The 17,446-nt window shown below is 39.5% G+C and overlaps 1 protein-coding gene across 1 annotated transcript in view; it reads left to right on the top strand.

Moving 5' to 3' along the window:
- Window positions 1–17,446, top strand: part of VWA8 (von Willebrand factor A domain containing 8) — a 180,329-nt gene that overhangs the window by 123,063 nt on the left and 39,820 nt on the right. The window contains exons 29-35 of the mRNA XM_042838730.1: window positions 1,127–1,329; window positions 8,478–8,594; window positions 9,251–9,315; window positions 9,416–9,541; window positions 9,880–9,989; window positions 11,991–12,145; window positions 13,582–13,783. Of these exons, the coding sequence (XP_042694664.1) occupies window positions 1,127–1,329; window positions 8,478–8,594; window positions 9,251–9,315; window positions 9,416–9,541; window positions 9,880–9,989; window positions 11,991–12,145; window positions 13,582–13,783 (978 nt within the window). The remainder of the gene's footprint in view (window positions 1–1,126; window positions 1,330–8,477; window positions 8,595–9,250; window positions 9,316–9,415; window positions 9,542–9,879; window positions 9,990–11,990; window positions 12,146–13,581; window positions 13,784–17,446) is intronic.

The raw sequence follows: 17,446 nt of genomic DNA, 5'->3' as shown, positions 1-17,446 counted from the left end.
GTGGATAAGAAACACAGGAAGTACCATAAAAACGTGTGGAAGAATTCCTTTACTTTGAGGGTAACAGAGCACTGGGACAAGCTGCCCAGAGAGGTCGTGGAGTCCCTCTGAGATACTCAAAACCAGTCTGGATGCCTACCTGTGCAACCTGCTAAATGGAACTGCTTTAGCAGTGGGGTTGGACTAGGTGATCTCCAGAAATCCCTTCCAACCTTTATGATTCTGTGATTCTGTGAAAAATAATCTATCTTTTTCCACTTTTTTTTCCCTTTTTTTTCCTTTTTTTTTTTTTTTTTTTTTTTTTTTTTTTAGCAGTAGTTGAAATAAAAAAATAATCAGTCATTGGAAAGCGAGCATAATTTCAGTGATACACTGTGGTCTTTGTAAGGATATGCATGCTTCTCAAACCAGGAGAGGGATATTTAAAGTAGAGCACAGCCACAAAATTGCAAGTCTGTCTAGTTTTTATGTTCAACACTGTAATGCTTCAGAAAATGATGCTTTGGCTTTTTCTCTTTCTCTGGGTCAGTTCAGTCTTAAAGCAAATCTTACAACTTGCAGAGTGCTGTACTTAAAACAATTTTAATTCTTTCCCTCTGAATCAAGCCTGCTTTAGTTATCTATATTAATGTACCAAAGTGAGTTGCTTCATTGGCAATATTCATAAACTTCTTTAGAGTTTATCCTTCAGTGTCTAAACTTCGTAATGTATTATAAACAGATTGCTGCTGATCAGTAATGGAGTGCTGCTTGTTCTGCTGGTAGCCTGAGTTCCAAATACATTCGCAAGCTTTCATGACTGTTAAAGAGAAACCATGTAACTTTGGTTTGGTTTTGAGCTTTGTCTGAAAGCCAGCATGAAGTGCTCTTTGTGAAGTCTGCTTTCATCCCTTGTGTATATTAATTGTATTAATTGAAAGAAAGAATGAGCTAAAGAAGGAGGGAGAAACAAAACTGTAAACAAAGAAGAAGATCCTGGCACATTTTGCGTATGCTGGCAGGCCTTATCTAGGCGAACGTGTCTTGGACTACTTGTTTAAAGAGTTCATAGTGTTGTGGCAAGAGCCTCCTTAAGAGGGATTTGCAATATCTGTTGCCTTCTCTTATCGTTACTTTCTTATTTCAGAAGAGGAAACTGACAATGTTCTTTATGTTACTACCTGCAATCCTGTTTCCTTGTACTTCATGAATGTCTCTAGTAAGAATGGATACTTTGTGGATTTGTATGACATCTTCCCAAGGACAGTTGGACATGTCTGGCAGCCTTTTGTGACTGTGGCACCACTGGGAAGTCCACTCAAAGGTCAAGTGATTCTGCATGAAGAGGAGGTAAGAAAAATGAAAAAGCAACAAAGACCAACACACAACCATAAAGCTGCAGCTAAATGTTTAGTTATGAACAGAAGGCAGAGTCACTAAGGTGTCTCCTTTACAGACAGAAATAGGCTGGATAAGTCTAGCTGCTTCTGAGTGCTCTATTTCTCATTACACTTGCAGCCTGAGACTTGACTCAGCTTTAGCTTTTATGTGGAGATTTTTCTCTTGCACTTTGTAGATGATTTGCTAGAGCCTTTTATGTCCTTTTGCATTATTGAAACTGAGTTCTACTTACTTCTTTCTCTCACTGATAGAGGAAGGTTGGCCTTTATGAAGGAAGGGAAGCTGAATTGAGTTCAGGAGTGTCAGTCAAGCAGCATGTATTTGAAAAGTATAGACTAAGCTGTTTTATGCTGTGAATTTAAGTTCTTGATCTCTTTTTAATTTTTTGAGCAGTGTATGAAGGAGACATTTCCTGAGTCACAAAGTGAATTGCTGCTTGTGTGTGCTTCATGCCACTGTTTTTGCTTTGTTTTGTGAATCCTGTTGCGTTCCGTAACATCTAAAATACAGATACTTGAAAGGCTATGTAAGCCTTGATATTTAGTGTATCAGCAATGAAAATTTAGAACCACTGAAGAATTCAGGGTTGGTTTGACTTAAATTCTTTTTTTCAGAGTCAGTTAATGCGTACTTTCCACAGATTTTTGACTTTCTAGTACTGTTGAGTTGAACAATTCCAATTTAAAACCTTTTTGCCCAAGAGTAAGAAGAGACAAGAGTTGACAAAATGCGGCTGATTAGTATTTGTATTTTATTGTTATTAATCATTACTCATGTAATGTGACCTACCAGGCACAGTGATTTTGTGTTTAATCTAGTCGTTATCATTGATTAATTTTTCCTTTTCCTTTTGTTTCAAATTTCATCTTCCCGTTTTTCAACAGGGGAGAGATACCCATTTAGCAGAGCTTTTTGTACACCAAATTGGGGTTTAAGTAGTTTTCAGTCATTCCATAACTAGTATTAGAAGGACAAGAAGGACGTGGAGTTGTTGGAGCAGGCCCAGGAGAGGGCCACAAAAGTGGTCAGAGGGCTGGAGCACCTCCACTATGAGGACAGGCTGACAGAGCTGGGGCTGTTCAGCCTGGAGAAGAGAAGGCTGCAAGGAGATCTTATAGCGGCCCTCCAGTTCCTGAAGGGGGCCTACAGGAAAGCTGGGGAAGGACTTTTTATATGGGCACACAGCAACAGGATGAGGGAAAATGGTTTTAGAGTGGAAGATATAGACCTGATATTAGGAAGAAATTCTTCACTGTGAGAGTGGTGAGACACTGGAACAGGTTGCCCAGAAAGGCTGTGGATGCCCCCTCCCTGGAAGCATTCAAGGCCAGGCTGAATAGAGCTTTGAGCAACCTGGTGTAGAGGGAGGTGTCCCTGCCTACAGCAGGGGGTTGGAACCATATGGCCTTAAAGGCCCCTTCCAACCCAAACCATTCAGTGATTTTAGTAGCTCTGTGATAGCGTTGTTCCAGAAAAATTTTTCAAGTGTTGATTCCTTTTTCTGGTCTCCAACACAGCAATCAAATTTAATACCTTACAAGAAACGTAATTCTGCCTTTGGTAGAGCTGCATATGCCTTCTTTAGATTTGCCTTGGACACTTCCGAACACCGACAGTAAAGATGTGATTCTGAAGATACCTGTTATTGAGATTGCTTGTACAGTTGTTTTGAACAGTTATAGATGTATGATTTGGGCTATTTTGGGATGGACATAACAAATTTGTACAATTCTAAACAATACTTGGCCTTTCTTTTTTGGCAAAGTCAATGCAAGAAACTGTAAAACAGATGGCAGTCTATCATGTGTCTAAGAATGTTTAGAATGTCTCACACTTTTTAATATAAAACCCAGCAATATTCTTTGCTTTCTGAGTGTCTGAGATTCCCACCATGAAAAAAATTGCCAGGCTGTATTGGTTTTTAACCAAATGACAGGAGGATTCTCTTTCAGCAGCAAGGTTTTAATCAGAGATCTGTCCATAAAGCTTTGGATTGTTAATTAAGTCTGTGACTGGCTTTGCCTATCTTTATAGCAAGTATTTTTCAACAGCAGTGTGACTGAGCTCTGAAATAAAGGTTGCTCTGTAGTAGCTCATTGTCCCTTTCCAGCTGACTTTCACTAAGCTGTAACCTCTTGGTTTTTTTCCCTGACAATGCTTAAATATTGCCAGTTTCCAGTCTTGCCTTTCTTAGCAAGTGCTAAATTGAACAAATCCTGTCTGAAAATAAACCCACTTATACTGCTGGAAAGTAATACTGAATTACAATGTACTGAATGCTTTGCATTAATATAGGACTTGCTACGCAGAGTTAATATTAAGGTAGACCTTACTGAGTGTGAATATGTGTTCCAATAAACTACACATTTGCTTGCAAACAGTCATTGTGTACTTAGGACACCATTCAAAAGTTATTTTAGACTCCCTGGGTAACTTAAGTAACCATCTTACACAGGAAAAAAAAAAAGAAAGAAAAAAAAAAGATGAAAAATGCTTCTTTTGTGTACAGCATGTTTGTATCCATGGACTACATGAATAATTTATTTAGGATTGCTTTTCAAGCGAGGTACCAAAACACAACCATATGCAGCTGTTGTAGTCTTCACAGCCACTGCCATCCTTCCTTATATTAGGGCTTGTGATGAGATCTCTGGATTTGTAGTTCCCCCTTAATCAAAAGATCTATTCTCAAATAGTTTAATTTTTCCCCTGAGAGCTTTGGTTCCTAACTCTTCCTGAGGTGGAGCCACGGAAAAGTCATGTGCCTTCACAGTACACCTATGAAATGAGGTGGACGTTACCATACATGAAATTAAGTAAGATACTATTTATGATATTAGCAAGGAAGTGTATAGTCTGTGCTAATTATCTGAGTGCCATATGTATCTGTTGAGTGGATAAAGGTGATCTGAAAGAAGATTCGTCCTGGCTAAGCTAGAGCACAGATAATTGCCCTCCGAAAGTGCCTGTCTACTTGAAGAGTAGAGTCTTCCTTTGGGTGTACCAAGGTCTCTGGCAGCCTTAATCTCAAAATTTGCAGCATTCACATGTTAATACAAGTGGATCAGTGGCACGTTTGTATTTGGGGCATGGCTCCAAGGATCGCCTATTTGTGCTAAGGATGCATCAAACAGGTTTGCTAAAAAGACAAATAACGTATATTGTATGTGTGATGCTTTAGAGATTGGTCTATGTACACTTACAAAAAGACAGAAATATGAACAGTATTTGTAGAAATCAGAAGCTATACTTACAAAAATAAAAATAAAAAATCACTTGACAGCTGGTATTGCCTAATTAGTGGTTTTATGAAATATCAAAAGCTATAAAATTTTTGCAAGTTTCTTGTTTAATCAACGTCTTTGAAAATGAATGTTTATAACTAAGTTTTAAAAAGAACCATTTAAATGGTTGATAACTGCTGGAAAGGATGAGGTGATGATATTGTAGCTCTTAGAATAAGCTTGTAATTTATTTCTCAGATAACATCCATCTGGATTCAGTAGAGCCCTCCAGTGAAATAAAATGAAAAATCACCATTCCTCCTTGTCCCTTTGAATAAAATTTTACTAGAGCTGAACTTCTTCAGGATTTAGTTTTATTGTATAAATCAGATGTTTATCTGGTTTTAAGGCATCTCTACATCTTCTGGGAAGAAAGGGTAGATTATTGTATTCTGTGAAGCGGCCAGTGGGCTCAATGAGCCCATTTGACTCTTTGTTTAATCTGAGCTGGCAGTCTTCTGAAAGCTCAGATCATTTACTTGCAAAGTGGAAATTGCAACATAGAGGGGAAACATGCATCTTTTTAAAGCCTCTGCCCCATCCTCCCCACAAGTATTAAGGGCATACCCCTTTTTCCTAAAGCCACAAGCGTGCCTACCTCCTATAACTTTTTCTTAACGCATTCCCAATATATTTAGCAGTTGGAAGAATAGCAAGTGAAAAGAATTTTGAAAAGCTCTGTTATGATTTCATATTGGATGCATATAGGAAGAAAATACATATTGAGCATTGATTCACATATAAATTAACTGCATACTTCATTATTTTCTTGCAAGCTGAAAGGCTGCAACCAAACTGAGTAACCTACAGCCTGCCTCAGTGAGCACAATGAACTTTGTCCAGGCAGTGTCAGCCAGCTTCCTTTAACTCTGCTTTTATTTTTCTCTGTCAGGAACTGGGATAGGAAGGGAAGGAAGTGCTTTTCCTTGTCCCACGTGCTGCTGGGGCTTTGTCAGAGCTCCCAGATAGCATGTAGTGAGAGGAAGTATGTGACATAGGAGTTGACGTGGGGATCCACCTTGCTCACTACGTGGAAACATCCTTTAAAAGAAGATAGTTTTTAACATGTTGTGATTTAGACAGACACGTGGGGATCTGGGAATGGAAGCATAGAAACATAGAATCATGAAAATATAGAATGGCCTTGAAAAAATAGAATGGGTTGAAAAGGACCACAATGATCATCTAGTTTCAACCCCCTGCTATGTGCAGGGCTGCCAACCACCAGACCAGGCTGCCCAGAGCCACATCCAGCCTGGCCTTGAATGCCTGCAGGGATGGGGCATCCACAGCCTCCTTAGGCAACCTGTTCCAGTGTGTCACCACCCTCTGTGTGAAGGAATGACTTGCAGCCTCCCAGCACTAGCATCTGAAACCTCTGTGTAACATTCTGATGTATGCACTCAGAAGAAAGATCTACACCAGCAGTATTGCCACTTGTGCATCACTCCAGAGGTTGTGGAGTGGCACTAATAGAAAAGATGCTTGTGGACATGAGATAAGGTGAGTGTGCACTGTCCAGAGCTGTGAATCACTCATCTGAAGCTCACAGCAAAGGAGAGTGTTTGCAGGCTTGCGTGAGCACTGAGGGCAGAAAAGAATGAAGGAGCAAAAGTAAGCATGGGGAGAAGAATACAAGAGGGTTAAGCTGAATTGTTTATACTGTCTTACTCTGAATTTGAAATTTATTCCTTCCCGTAGCTCTGCTCTCTCTGCAAGACCATAAGAAACAGCTTCCCATACCAGCAAAGTGAAATCACAGCTCTGCTTGGTTTCAGGACTTTTAAGAGGAAAATGCTTGCTAAAATAAAAACAGCAGTAAGGAAAGGGAAACTTTGCAGTAACTAAAAATAAAGGCCCGGCACTTCATGGGATTGGTTATTTCATCTGTCCAAAGTTTGGAATTCCAGACACTGGGGTCGTGAGGTCGCCCAAAGGTTACTTTTCTCCCAGTCAAGAACAAACATAGCGGAATTGCACACCAGCCTCTTTTCCCAGCCCACTTGAGGAGTTGCCAAAGCTGCTTTTGGACGTGTTTGCAGTGACGCAAAAATCTATTCTTAAACACAGACAGAATATACATCAGTCACTTAGCACAGAAGGAAACCATTAACATCAAAAGGGGTGGAGTAGAGAGGTTTTTTATATTACCAACTGCTCTCATAAATTTAACGCTAAGTGGAAGAATGTAATTGATTTGTATGTGCTCTTTATCTTATGTGGAAGGCGAATGCGTTCAGCGTGCTGCTGAACCATATAAATAAAACATGGCAGAAAACCAAAATCCAAAGCAAATGCCCTATTTGTTTCCTGAACCACGTTTCTGTAATTTTGGTTTGTAATACATAAGCAAACTTCTTTTTTCAGACGTATTCAACTCCAGCTGAAATTCCCAAATGCTCCAAATAACATGGTAATATTTTACGTGCTTTACCATATTTAGCTTCGAATGACTGTCATCACTGAATGAAGTTAATTCTCCAAAATAATCCTAGTGAAAGTATGAAGCATACCCAAACGGAACAGAAACACTGTGATTCAGATTGTTTGTACTTGTTTTATTTAGGACAATTTTGTGGGAATTTATGTTTTACTCCCTTAACGTCTGTCGTGCGTTATTGCAGATGTTGTACGTGGACAGTTTACTTTTAGTAAGCCCTTGCAGAACCTCATGTCCTTAATGCTTCCTTAAATGGCAAACAAAAAATTAAAGCCAAGGCTTCATTAACATGTTCTTTTGTACCTTTTCAATTTCATTTGATGCAGGTAAGGCTGCCTCTGAATGATTGTTCCCTTGAACTGTTAGTTAAATAAGTTAGGAGCAGCTACAATACTTTGTAAAAAGGCATGTTTAAGATGACCCTGCAAAAAAGCTAATCCTTCAAGCTGTGTCTTTTCTGTGTCAGGTGCATTCATTTGTATCATGCACTCCTGACTTGGCTGCAGCACCTGAGACACGTTAGGTCCATGTGGCACGTGGATCACAGCAGTGGAGACAGCTGTGGCACTGTGCAGCAGGCAGGGAAAAAGCTTCATCCATACTGCACTCCCTGCCCCATGTGTGACCTGGAGGTGGCAAGGGGAAATGTTGGTCCCCCTCCCCATCATTTGACATCGATGAGGCGTTGAGTAGCAGTCTGAGGAATCTGAAGTTGTTCAAAAGTTAGCATACCGTATCTTCGCGTGTTTCATGTGGAGGATGCTTGCAGTACTGTTCAGAATCCTGTCTTAGTTTTAATCCTCTGGAGCCATCCTGCTGTCCTCTGGCAGCATCCTCCCCCTGACACTAAGCTCACTGAGCACCCAAGTCACAGGATTTTCACACACTGGGGTTTTTAATAGGCTTCAAAGAATCAGAAGCTTGAAGTGTGACATTGACAGAAAATACTAAGCCATTTGTAAGTTGTAAGTTAGGCAATCGGTACTTCAGAGTAATGCTAAGGAAACGAAAAAACTGAAAGCAAATATTTTAGTGGTTTGACAGAGCAAAACTGGTATGTCTTGCACATGTAGCTGGCTGCAGCTTAGACATGCTAGTCTAGTTTCTGGAGCTTATGCAGGAATGGAGGTGAGCTGTATAAGAAAAACACCATGGAAAAGCTGAAATACTCAAGCCATTTTACAGTTACTTAGCTTGCACAGGTTACATTTCTCCTTGGGCACTGAAATGGACCAAGAATATGCAGCCTGTATCCAATGAAGCCTAGATAATCTTTTCAAAAAGCTGCTTGAGTTTCAAGAGTGCTTCAAACAGATTTATTGTAGATTCTTAAATGGGTTTGAGATGTATGCAGATCTGCTTTTCTTTTACAGAGCAATGTTGTGTTGTTGTTGGATACAAACAATGGTGCCATTCGTCGGCTTTTGCTCTTGCCAGATGCTCAAGATTCTCCTCGGAGAACACGCTGGTGGAGCAGCAAGGAAGAGATGGTGAGAAATAGCACTTGCCTCTATTATCACAGAATCATAGAATGGCTTGGGTTGGAAGGGACCTCAAGGATCATGAATTTCCAACCCCCCTGCCACAGGTAGGGCCACCAACCTCCACATTCAATACTACACCAGGCTGCCCAGAGCCCCATCCATCCTGGCCTTGAACACCTCCAGGGATGGGGCATCCACACCTCTCTGGGCAGCCTGTTCCAGCACCTCACCAGTCTTATAGTAAAAAACATAATATACTCTCTCTGTTGGAAATCATAGCTTAATATTGCAAAAACAGCCCCAGGATTGTCTCTCTTACTGTTTGGGGGACCCAAGCACTGAATTGTTTACTCTTGCAGCAAAGATATAAATGTCGTATTGTCAGAGGATGTGTGTATTTAATATCTTCCTCCTTGGAGCTAGAGCTGGGAATAACAGAACGTTTTGTTACAAGAGATTATGTCCAAGTAATGAACTAAATTATGATGCAGTTATATGATTTAGGACAAGACAGTCTAGATAGTATTTTGGGAGGTAATGAATGCAGTGAATTAGTCTCAATGCAGGGAAAAAAAAGTGTTGTATGCTTTGAGGGGGGTCAGGGAAACTCACTGGAAATAACCTAACAAACCCTAATTGCTGTACAACATATTTCTGTACAGAGCAGCTACAAAATGTGCCGAGAGTTTTCACACAAAAACTGGCTGGTGTTCTACAAGGAAAAAGGGTGAGATTTAAATCATATGCTTGTATTTTATTGATCTATACTGATTCACCTCACATACATGCCTGTCTAATTATTCTTCTTGTGGCTTCTGATTTGACAGAAACTGTCTTATTGTACTCGATGCATTAGAGGGCCAAACTCACACCATCTCACTGCCAATCAATCTGGAATCTGTCTTCCTGGTGGCTGAAGACCGGTGGCTCTTGGTGGAAAGTGAAACAAATCAGTCAGTTAAAACTAATTTTCTTAATGCCATTATTTCTCATTTGTCCCTGGTTGATGTTCACTCTTGGTCTCGGAGTTGTTTTTTAACCCTGTAGGATGACACATAAAAATATATGAATGTGCAGCGGGTAGAAGTGGGTAAATAGTCATCAGCAGACAAATGTGCCTGTGGCTGCCTTACCCTTTCCTATCTCACAGATGTTTGATAAATCACCTGGTTTTACAAAAAGGTGTTGATAGCCTTGTTTATATAAATGTAGAAAGTTTTCAGAAAATTGAAGTCCTTGTTTAGAGTTACGAGCTTAATCCGGAATTATTATAAATATGCGTCCTTTACAGGAAATTTCTTTTAACGAAGCGTGTCCATATGGAGGCTGAAGACAGTGAGGCTTGCCAGCTGTATGCATTGAATGAAGAGCCAGCTGACATGGGATTTGGCTTAACAACGGGTATTGAATGCAAGCTTGGCTTGTTCTTCTTTTTTTCTTTTTTTTTGTAATCATTTCTGTGTTTGCAGCTGCACAAACAAGGCTCTTTTGCTTTAAAGGTCTGGATAACCTTCCCTCTGATTCTCTTTTTGTCCTCCCCTGGTCACGTGTGGGTAACAACTTTTCACAAAGCATGGCAAATTCCATGCTCAAACTTCAGGTTGTTTACATAAAGCATTTAAGGCCTTCAGTCATGGACTTTCAGGAAATGTAGAAGCATACAGAAAGGAAAAGGAAAAAAGATTACTGGGCAGTCAGTAGCACTAGAAGGACTCACATCAATTGGTGAATGCAGTCTGTACACTCTTGCAGATCTATTGTATACACTCAGTTGAGCTAGAATACATTCCCTAATGCTTTTTAAAATAAAAAGGTCTGAAAGGAAGTCACTATTCATAAAGATCTGCAGAAAGTGCGCAGGAGGGCACTGGGGCCATCATACCTGCGTTAGGAGCTAGGGAAAATTTGTGCTTTAAAAGTCCCAGATGGTGCTGGGAAGTGAAGCATGTCTTCTGCTACAGAAGAAGGCAGAAATCTCCAGTGGCCATCATTCTGCTTGGGAAGGTCTGCTTGTCTTCAGATCTGATGACATGGTCAACCCTGAGCATTTGATCAGGTTTAGTAACGCTAGAAGTTTATGTTTATCCCACCTAACAGTTAATGGGTTTTGACCTCTCTCCAGTGTCCAAGAGAGACAAAGGGAAAAAGAAAGCACTGTATTTATATTCATTAAAGAAAAAGGAAAAGTCTATCTGGTCCTTGTGGCTAGCCTAAGTATGAAGAATGAGGTAAACACAGTGTAAACATCATAGAGGCAAATATTACTGACAAACAACAAATATGGCTTATTTTACACGAACAGCAACAAATTTGATACTAAGTACTCTTTCCGTAGCTGAAATATCTGGGATCCTTTTTATCTTTTGGGCAGTTTTTCAAGTTATCAAGCTCCATCAGAGCACAGTTTCCTTCCCCTTACTACCATATTTAGAAGCGATTATAAAGTATCATTCCTTAGATGGGTATAAACCCTATTAAAATTTCCAGTCTCAAAGTATTTGTGGACAGTGATCTCCTGCATGCTTTTTGTGCTGTATTTATCCTTTGTTATCTTTTATTTTTTTATTTGCCCCAATATCAGAGGTTATTACATCCCCTTTCCTCTATTTTTCCTAATCATTCAGCAAACCCAGAATATAGCATCTTCAGCCTGCTGTCATTCTTTGAGGCAGAACCTGTGCCAGGAAAACTAAGAAGAGGTAGACCAGTGGGGGTTTTCCACTGACTCAAGCTTGTAGTCCATTCATCCTCTGAGGGAGGAAAGATTTCCTCCTGCTGACAGGTGAACTAGATAGTCTGTCAATTGAAGTGGAAACAGAGTAGACTGCTGAACTGAAGGTAGGAGGTTCTGACTGTGTTGGTATTTTGAGGGAAGGTAAAGTACAGATACAGTTACACAGAATAAAACTTAGTTTTCCTTAAGTTAAAGAAAACTAGACCATTATGTACCAGAAGTGTGTTGCAAAAAGCAGTGTTTAATTTACAAAGACAGAAAGGCAGCCACCAAGCAGTTTCACACTGACACCTGTACAAACCTACGTTTTGCCTTTTTGTGTGTGTGCATTAAACAAATCTTTAATGAGATCACATGCTGCTACATTCTGTAGGCTTCCCGCCACGTTTGCACAGCAGAGGGCAAAATTCAGTAGTATAAGCAAATATTTCCTAGCTGGTATTTCCTGATTTTAAGTGCCCTACTCTACAAAACTACTATTATTTCCTGCTTTCTTTTTTATCTGCTTTATAGCATAGCGTAATCAAATCTTTGTTCATAAGTTTATGCACAAAAATCACAAAACCATGACAGGCAGTGATTGGTGCTCAGCACTCATACGGTTAATGGTGTTTCCTATTACACATCTGGATTAAACGGCGTTCATTTTGTTTGATTTCCCTGTTTAGCATCAGAACTGTGTGTACCGCATGCAGTTGCAGGCGCCCAGCTATCGTCAGAAAACCTCAGTGCAGCTGTGGGACTAAAGATCAGCTCCCCCAACAGGATTTTCTCAGATCAACATAACTATGCTACTGTTGTTATTGGCTTCCCAGACCTCATGGTAAATACCCGGCATTATTGTACCGTGAAGTAGTATGATCTCATTTGTTCTCTGACCAATTAAGTACCTGTTTACCAAATGATATGGAAAAAGAAGGAATGAAAGTAAATGGTGCATTCGTGTCGAGTGCATCTTTCTCTATGACAGCCTAATCTAAAAGGTTTCCAGTGGCATTTGAAATAGTAACCAACTGGGCAAGATAATGTGTCACACAGCCAAACTTCACTGAAGATGAGTTCTGGATAGTGCTGGCTGGAGACCGTGGAATCATAGAATCATAGAATGGCCTGGGTTGTAAAGGACCACGATAATCATGTAGTTTCAACCCCCAGCCATGGGGAGGGCCACCAATCACTAGATCAGGCTGCCCAGAGCCACATGTATTTTACATATCTTGTGTTTTTTAATTAAATATGACTGGAAAAAAAGTGTATCAGTACCATTTTGAGCTGTGAGCTTTTTGCTCCGTGTGCAGCAGCTAACAAGCCTCTACATTTAAGAAGAAAATGAAGAAAACAGTAACTGAATTATGCTCCCCTTCACTACTTAATGATGTGACCAAGTATAAATCATGTATGCAATTCTGTCCACTCTATATCCAAAAATCCTGTGACACAAACAGAAAAGGACTAGTAAAGAAAGTGAAACTTAGCAGTGTAATGACTAATGCTGCTGCAAAGACTGGAGGCAAACATGGGAAATATAAAAGTGGTATGCTTAATTCTTTATTTGTATTTGCTGCCCATTGATACACAAAGGAGGTACTGTTTGTGTAATAAATCCTTTATGATATTTGCTTAATAAATTGGGGCAAAAAAGAAAATTGAGCCGTAATCATGCATAAATGTTGTGAAAAGACAAATGATGGAAGAAAATACTTTGAAAACCAATATGATTCGAAAATGTGTCTTTGTCAGTAAAATATTCCCTATGTCTTTGCAGTTTGCTTCTGAATTTTACCTGATTTGGATTTATGCTATTGCCACTACACTAGCTTTTCATAATATGAGAAGTGTAAGCATTATGTATAGTATATTCATTACAAATATATTCCTGCAGTCATTTCAAGCAGATATGAGTTAACTATGGAACACGTGAAATAGCATAGAAGGGGAAGTGCCCAAGATGCTACACACTGCTGCACTAACACTGGTGATGAAACACTTTGTTCTCCTTGACACAGACTGGAGCCCTGTATTTCATTGTACATGCCCATGTGAATGTGAATGTGAGGATGGTGAAACACTTCACATTCAGATCTATAGCTTCAGGTGCTAATGGTGTTGGTGTTTATATATGAGCAAGGTATCTAAGCTCTTGTTTATAACAGTAATGTTATATAACTGGCAAGTGTAGAGACCTTCAAGATGGGATGGTTTTCTCTCTAGGCTCAGTAGTAGTACCTCTGTTTTTCATTACAATCTTCTCTCTTGCAGTCTCCCAGTGAAGTGTACAGTTGGAAAAGAAACTCTTCTCTGAGTCGCAAACACGCTTCCCCTTCTGAATCATTTTATTATGGAGCCCGAAGGAAAAGAGGAGCTGCAAAACAAACCAATTGTGTAACTTTAGTGGCTTCTAATCAAATAGCCAGAATTTTAGCACCTGGAGATGTGCCTTTGAAAGACATTTACCCAAAAGGTAAGAGGTTCATATACTTGTACTGCAACAACTGTATGTGCTTGGCTTTGTTTTGTAAACTGCATAGCTTGTGAATTTTTACAAAAGGTTTTTAAAGAATCGCAAAGCAAGCATTTGAGGAGAAATGAGAGTAGTTACACTCATTTTGCCAGTTTTAAAATCAATTTGGATCTTAGTAACATGCTTAAGTGTACTTCAGAGAAATTAAAGACGCTGCCTTCATGAATATTCCAGTAGATAGCATCTCACTTTGCCTGCATTGGGGACCAGCTAGAGGAATGTGATTTTTCCAGTTTAGCAGTCAGTCTTCACCAGTATTTCCAGCCTCTGCTCAGATGTACCCAACAGATGCACCATTATAAGGCATGCCTTATTTGCCAAACCAGTTGTCCATGCATCTCAGTTTGAAAACAAACCATGGCTCTGTTTCCAGCAGGAACAGCAGATGAGTTGTTTAGAAAATGCATGTAGCTCTAGCACTTCTGTGTCTTTGCTTTCATACTTGAGATCTCAACATTTGTCACTGTTTTCTCAGGGATACTGCAGGGTACATTTCAGCTTCACATTTTAAATCTGTGTTTATGGACCTGTTGTGCTCAAATTTGTCTGGTCCCTTTTTGTACTTGTGTCTCTACAGAAAGTTCACAAGTTCACTACTCTCTTTCATGAACCAATCTCTTACAAGGTTTATCAAATGCCTCTTGTTCAAGCATTGAGGGTTGGGTGAATAACAGTTCTTCATTCATCTTGACCAGCACCCACATGGCTTGGTAAACTACAGTCACATCTGCCTTCTCTCCAGACTGAAGAGACCCAGGCTTCTTACTTCTCTTTTCCAAGATGGTGGGCAACATTTACCATATAGCAAAACCATCGTCCTCTTGCATGCTAATAAAACAGGCATAGGCAACTTTCAGACATTCAGACTCTTCTGTACTGTCATGCCATGTTCTCTGTTCTTGTATCTTTAGCTTCTTCAGCCAATAACTGAAAACGTGCCTCTTAGTGATAAGAAGAATTTGTGAGTTTTCCACCTCTCCAAGGAAAAAGGACTCTCTAAAGAGAGCCTAAAAGTCTTGTATGTGATAGAAGGGCAGGTGAAGCACAGTGAGGCAGTGGGCGGCGTGTTTCAGCGGTGTCAACAGTGAAAGTGGGTCACCTCTGCTGGTGCTGATATTTATGAGCACAGCATGCATGCTCTTGTTTATCACTGGTAGAAGTGCACAGCTAATGGCAGTGACTGTGTTGAAAAATAATGTTTTGTAGCTGAGAATTTACTCTATCAAACTGTGCTCATTGTACCTGTTGTAGTTTGCATGAAATAAATAGGAGGCACGTTACTTTCAGAATAACCTATGTATATTAAACTAATGTTAAGCAGTGCTAACATACCACAGAAACTTTCCTTCATACACAGTTCCATGTTGGATGCTTTTCTGTCAAACTGCCCCTCTGCTGCCATCTGTTGCACAGCAACAAAATGTAATGGAATGTATTGATGTGAAGGTTCAGCTCCTACTGCCACACCACCATACTTCATGAAGACTGGGTACAAATGACCTGAGCAAATTCTCTGTCTGAGAATTGGCTTTTCTGTGACTGAGCAATTTCATTTATGCTAGCTGAACAGGATGTTAACTTTTTATCCCTCAACTTTAGTGCTCATGAATAGTGACAGCTTTAAATGTATTGAAACGTTATGAGGTATATTTTGTAAAGTATGTTTGTCCATTTAAGTTCAAAATTCAAGGCTTTCTTGAAGATCATTACCATTGATTTTTCTTTTCTAAGTCATGTTTGAATTTATGTAATAGCCAGACTGATCATAAGTGAATCATATTTAATATGACCTTACTGGTACGATTAAACTAGACTCTATGTTTTCTATTCCATTAACATTTTTCAGGGCTTTAGACATTTTCTATTTAAGAGTTAATGGACTGTTTTTCCAGTGGAAAGGGAGCTATGAGTGGAGTCCTTCAAAGACCTGTACTAGTACAATACTGACAATGTTGTAAAAATGGCAGATGACATCTAGTTTTAATATGATGTACATGGATGAGGAAAAGAAGTCTAAATTCTATATCTAAAATGATGGGCTAATCGTTACATCTGAAGTGGTGATGAGCTGATCGTTGCATCTCAAGAGCATGATTTTGGAATTATGAGATATGGTCTCATTAAAATAGTTCAAATCTCAGCAAGCACATCGAATTCTAAGAATTACCAGGGGAAAAATGGAATTACCAAAGGGAAAATGAATCTTTGTGCTGTTGTGTAAATCTATACATCCTAAAGAAAGTGCAGAAGAGGCCAACAAAAATGAGCAATATTGCTTCAGCCAGATCTCCTAAACCAGGAAACAAGAGCAATAAGGGGAAATTTGGTGGAGATCTGAAGAGTGTGTATGGCATGATGGCATGGAGATGTGGAAAATGCAGTAGTTTTATGCCTGGTACCAGAAATTAGGGGCAGCCAGCAATGGCAATAGGAGCTTCATCAAGGCAAACCAGAAGAGGTGGTTCTTCCCAGAACGGAGAAACAACCTGTAAAACTATTTGCCAAAGGATGCTGTAAATGGTGAAACATGGATCCAAGGGAAAAGCAAATAAACTCATTGGATGTTAGTAAATATGTAGACATAAAAGCACCATCCAAAGGCTCCACGTCCAGCTCAAGAAGCCTCTGGATTGGAACTTGTTTGAGTCTTGAGGAAAATGCTGTGTACTCTCGCCACTACTTCTTAGACTTTTCAATTATCTAACTTAGAGTCAGGACTCTAATTGAAAGACCTAGTACTGTCATTGTTAAGGCATGTATCCAAAATCTGTCCACTGAAAAACAGGTTACAGAGAAAAGAGACACACATACATGTACTCATTTGGCAGTTGAGATTGTTAGGTCTGACTCCTTAGTGTGCAAATTTGATGTCCAGCATTTGCAGAACCCTCTGTTGGGCTACACTTCTCTTCTGGAGATTGGCTCTCACTGACTGATATAATATTTAATTGAGTGTAAACTTAATGGCTGCCAATAGTTGCTAACATATAGTTTGGGATATCTGGATATTCCATGTTGCTTATTCTTGGCTGTTCTGCACAATTTATGGACAGCCTTTGGGCATTTGGTGATTCTCCTGTCATGGATGACTATATAGTGAAACAAAGGAATCCTATCACACAGAATTGAGCGGCATGACACTCCCTTGAAGTTTTTGCACTGTTTCCTCTAATGGCTTGTTTTGTATTCTTGCTTCTGTTTGCTTATCTATGAAGCTTTCTTTCTCATCTTCTTGGACAACCAGTCAGTTCTGGCACACAGCTTTCCATTTCTATTAATAATTCAAAGTACTCAGCCAAAGTCTGGTGTGCTCCAATATGTATTACCAAAACTCTTCTAGGAACAACAAGGAAAGAAATCATTTCCTTTGTTTTATCAAAACAGTAAACTAGAGTAATAGTTATGTTTGAAAAGTAACTATAACAAGAATTAATTTCCTCAAAGACTGCCAAATAGATGTATGGCCACAAAATGTAAACTCAGACAAGAGTTCATGGCAGAAACCCGCAAATAAGAATTAATGTTTATTCTAAAAACAAGGCTATAGAAATGAGGGCTGCTTGAGGGTAAATATTTACTTGGATTCTCAGCACTTTCCATATA

This window comes from Centrocercus urophasianus, unplaced genomic scaffold (assembly GCF_019232065.1).
Source record: "Centrocercus urophasianus isolate 14NV4802_14NV808 unplaced genomic scaffold, USGS_Curo_1.0 seq_9, whole genome shotgun sequence".
Classification (NCBI taxonomy): Eukaryota; Metazoa; Chordata; class Aves; order Galliformes; family Phasianidae; genus Centrocercus; species Centrocercus urophasianus.
Note: the sequence above shows the minus strand (reverse complement) of the source record. Positions and strands in the feature narration are given on the sequence as shown.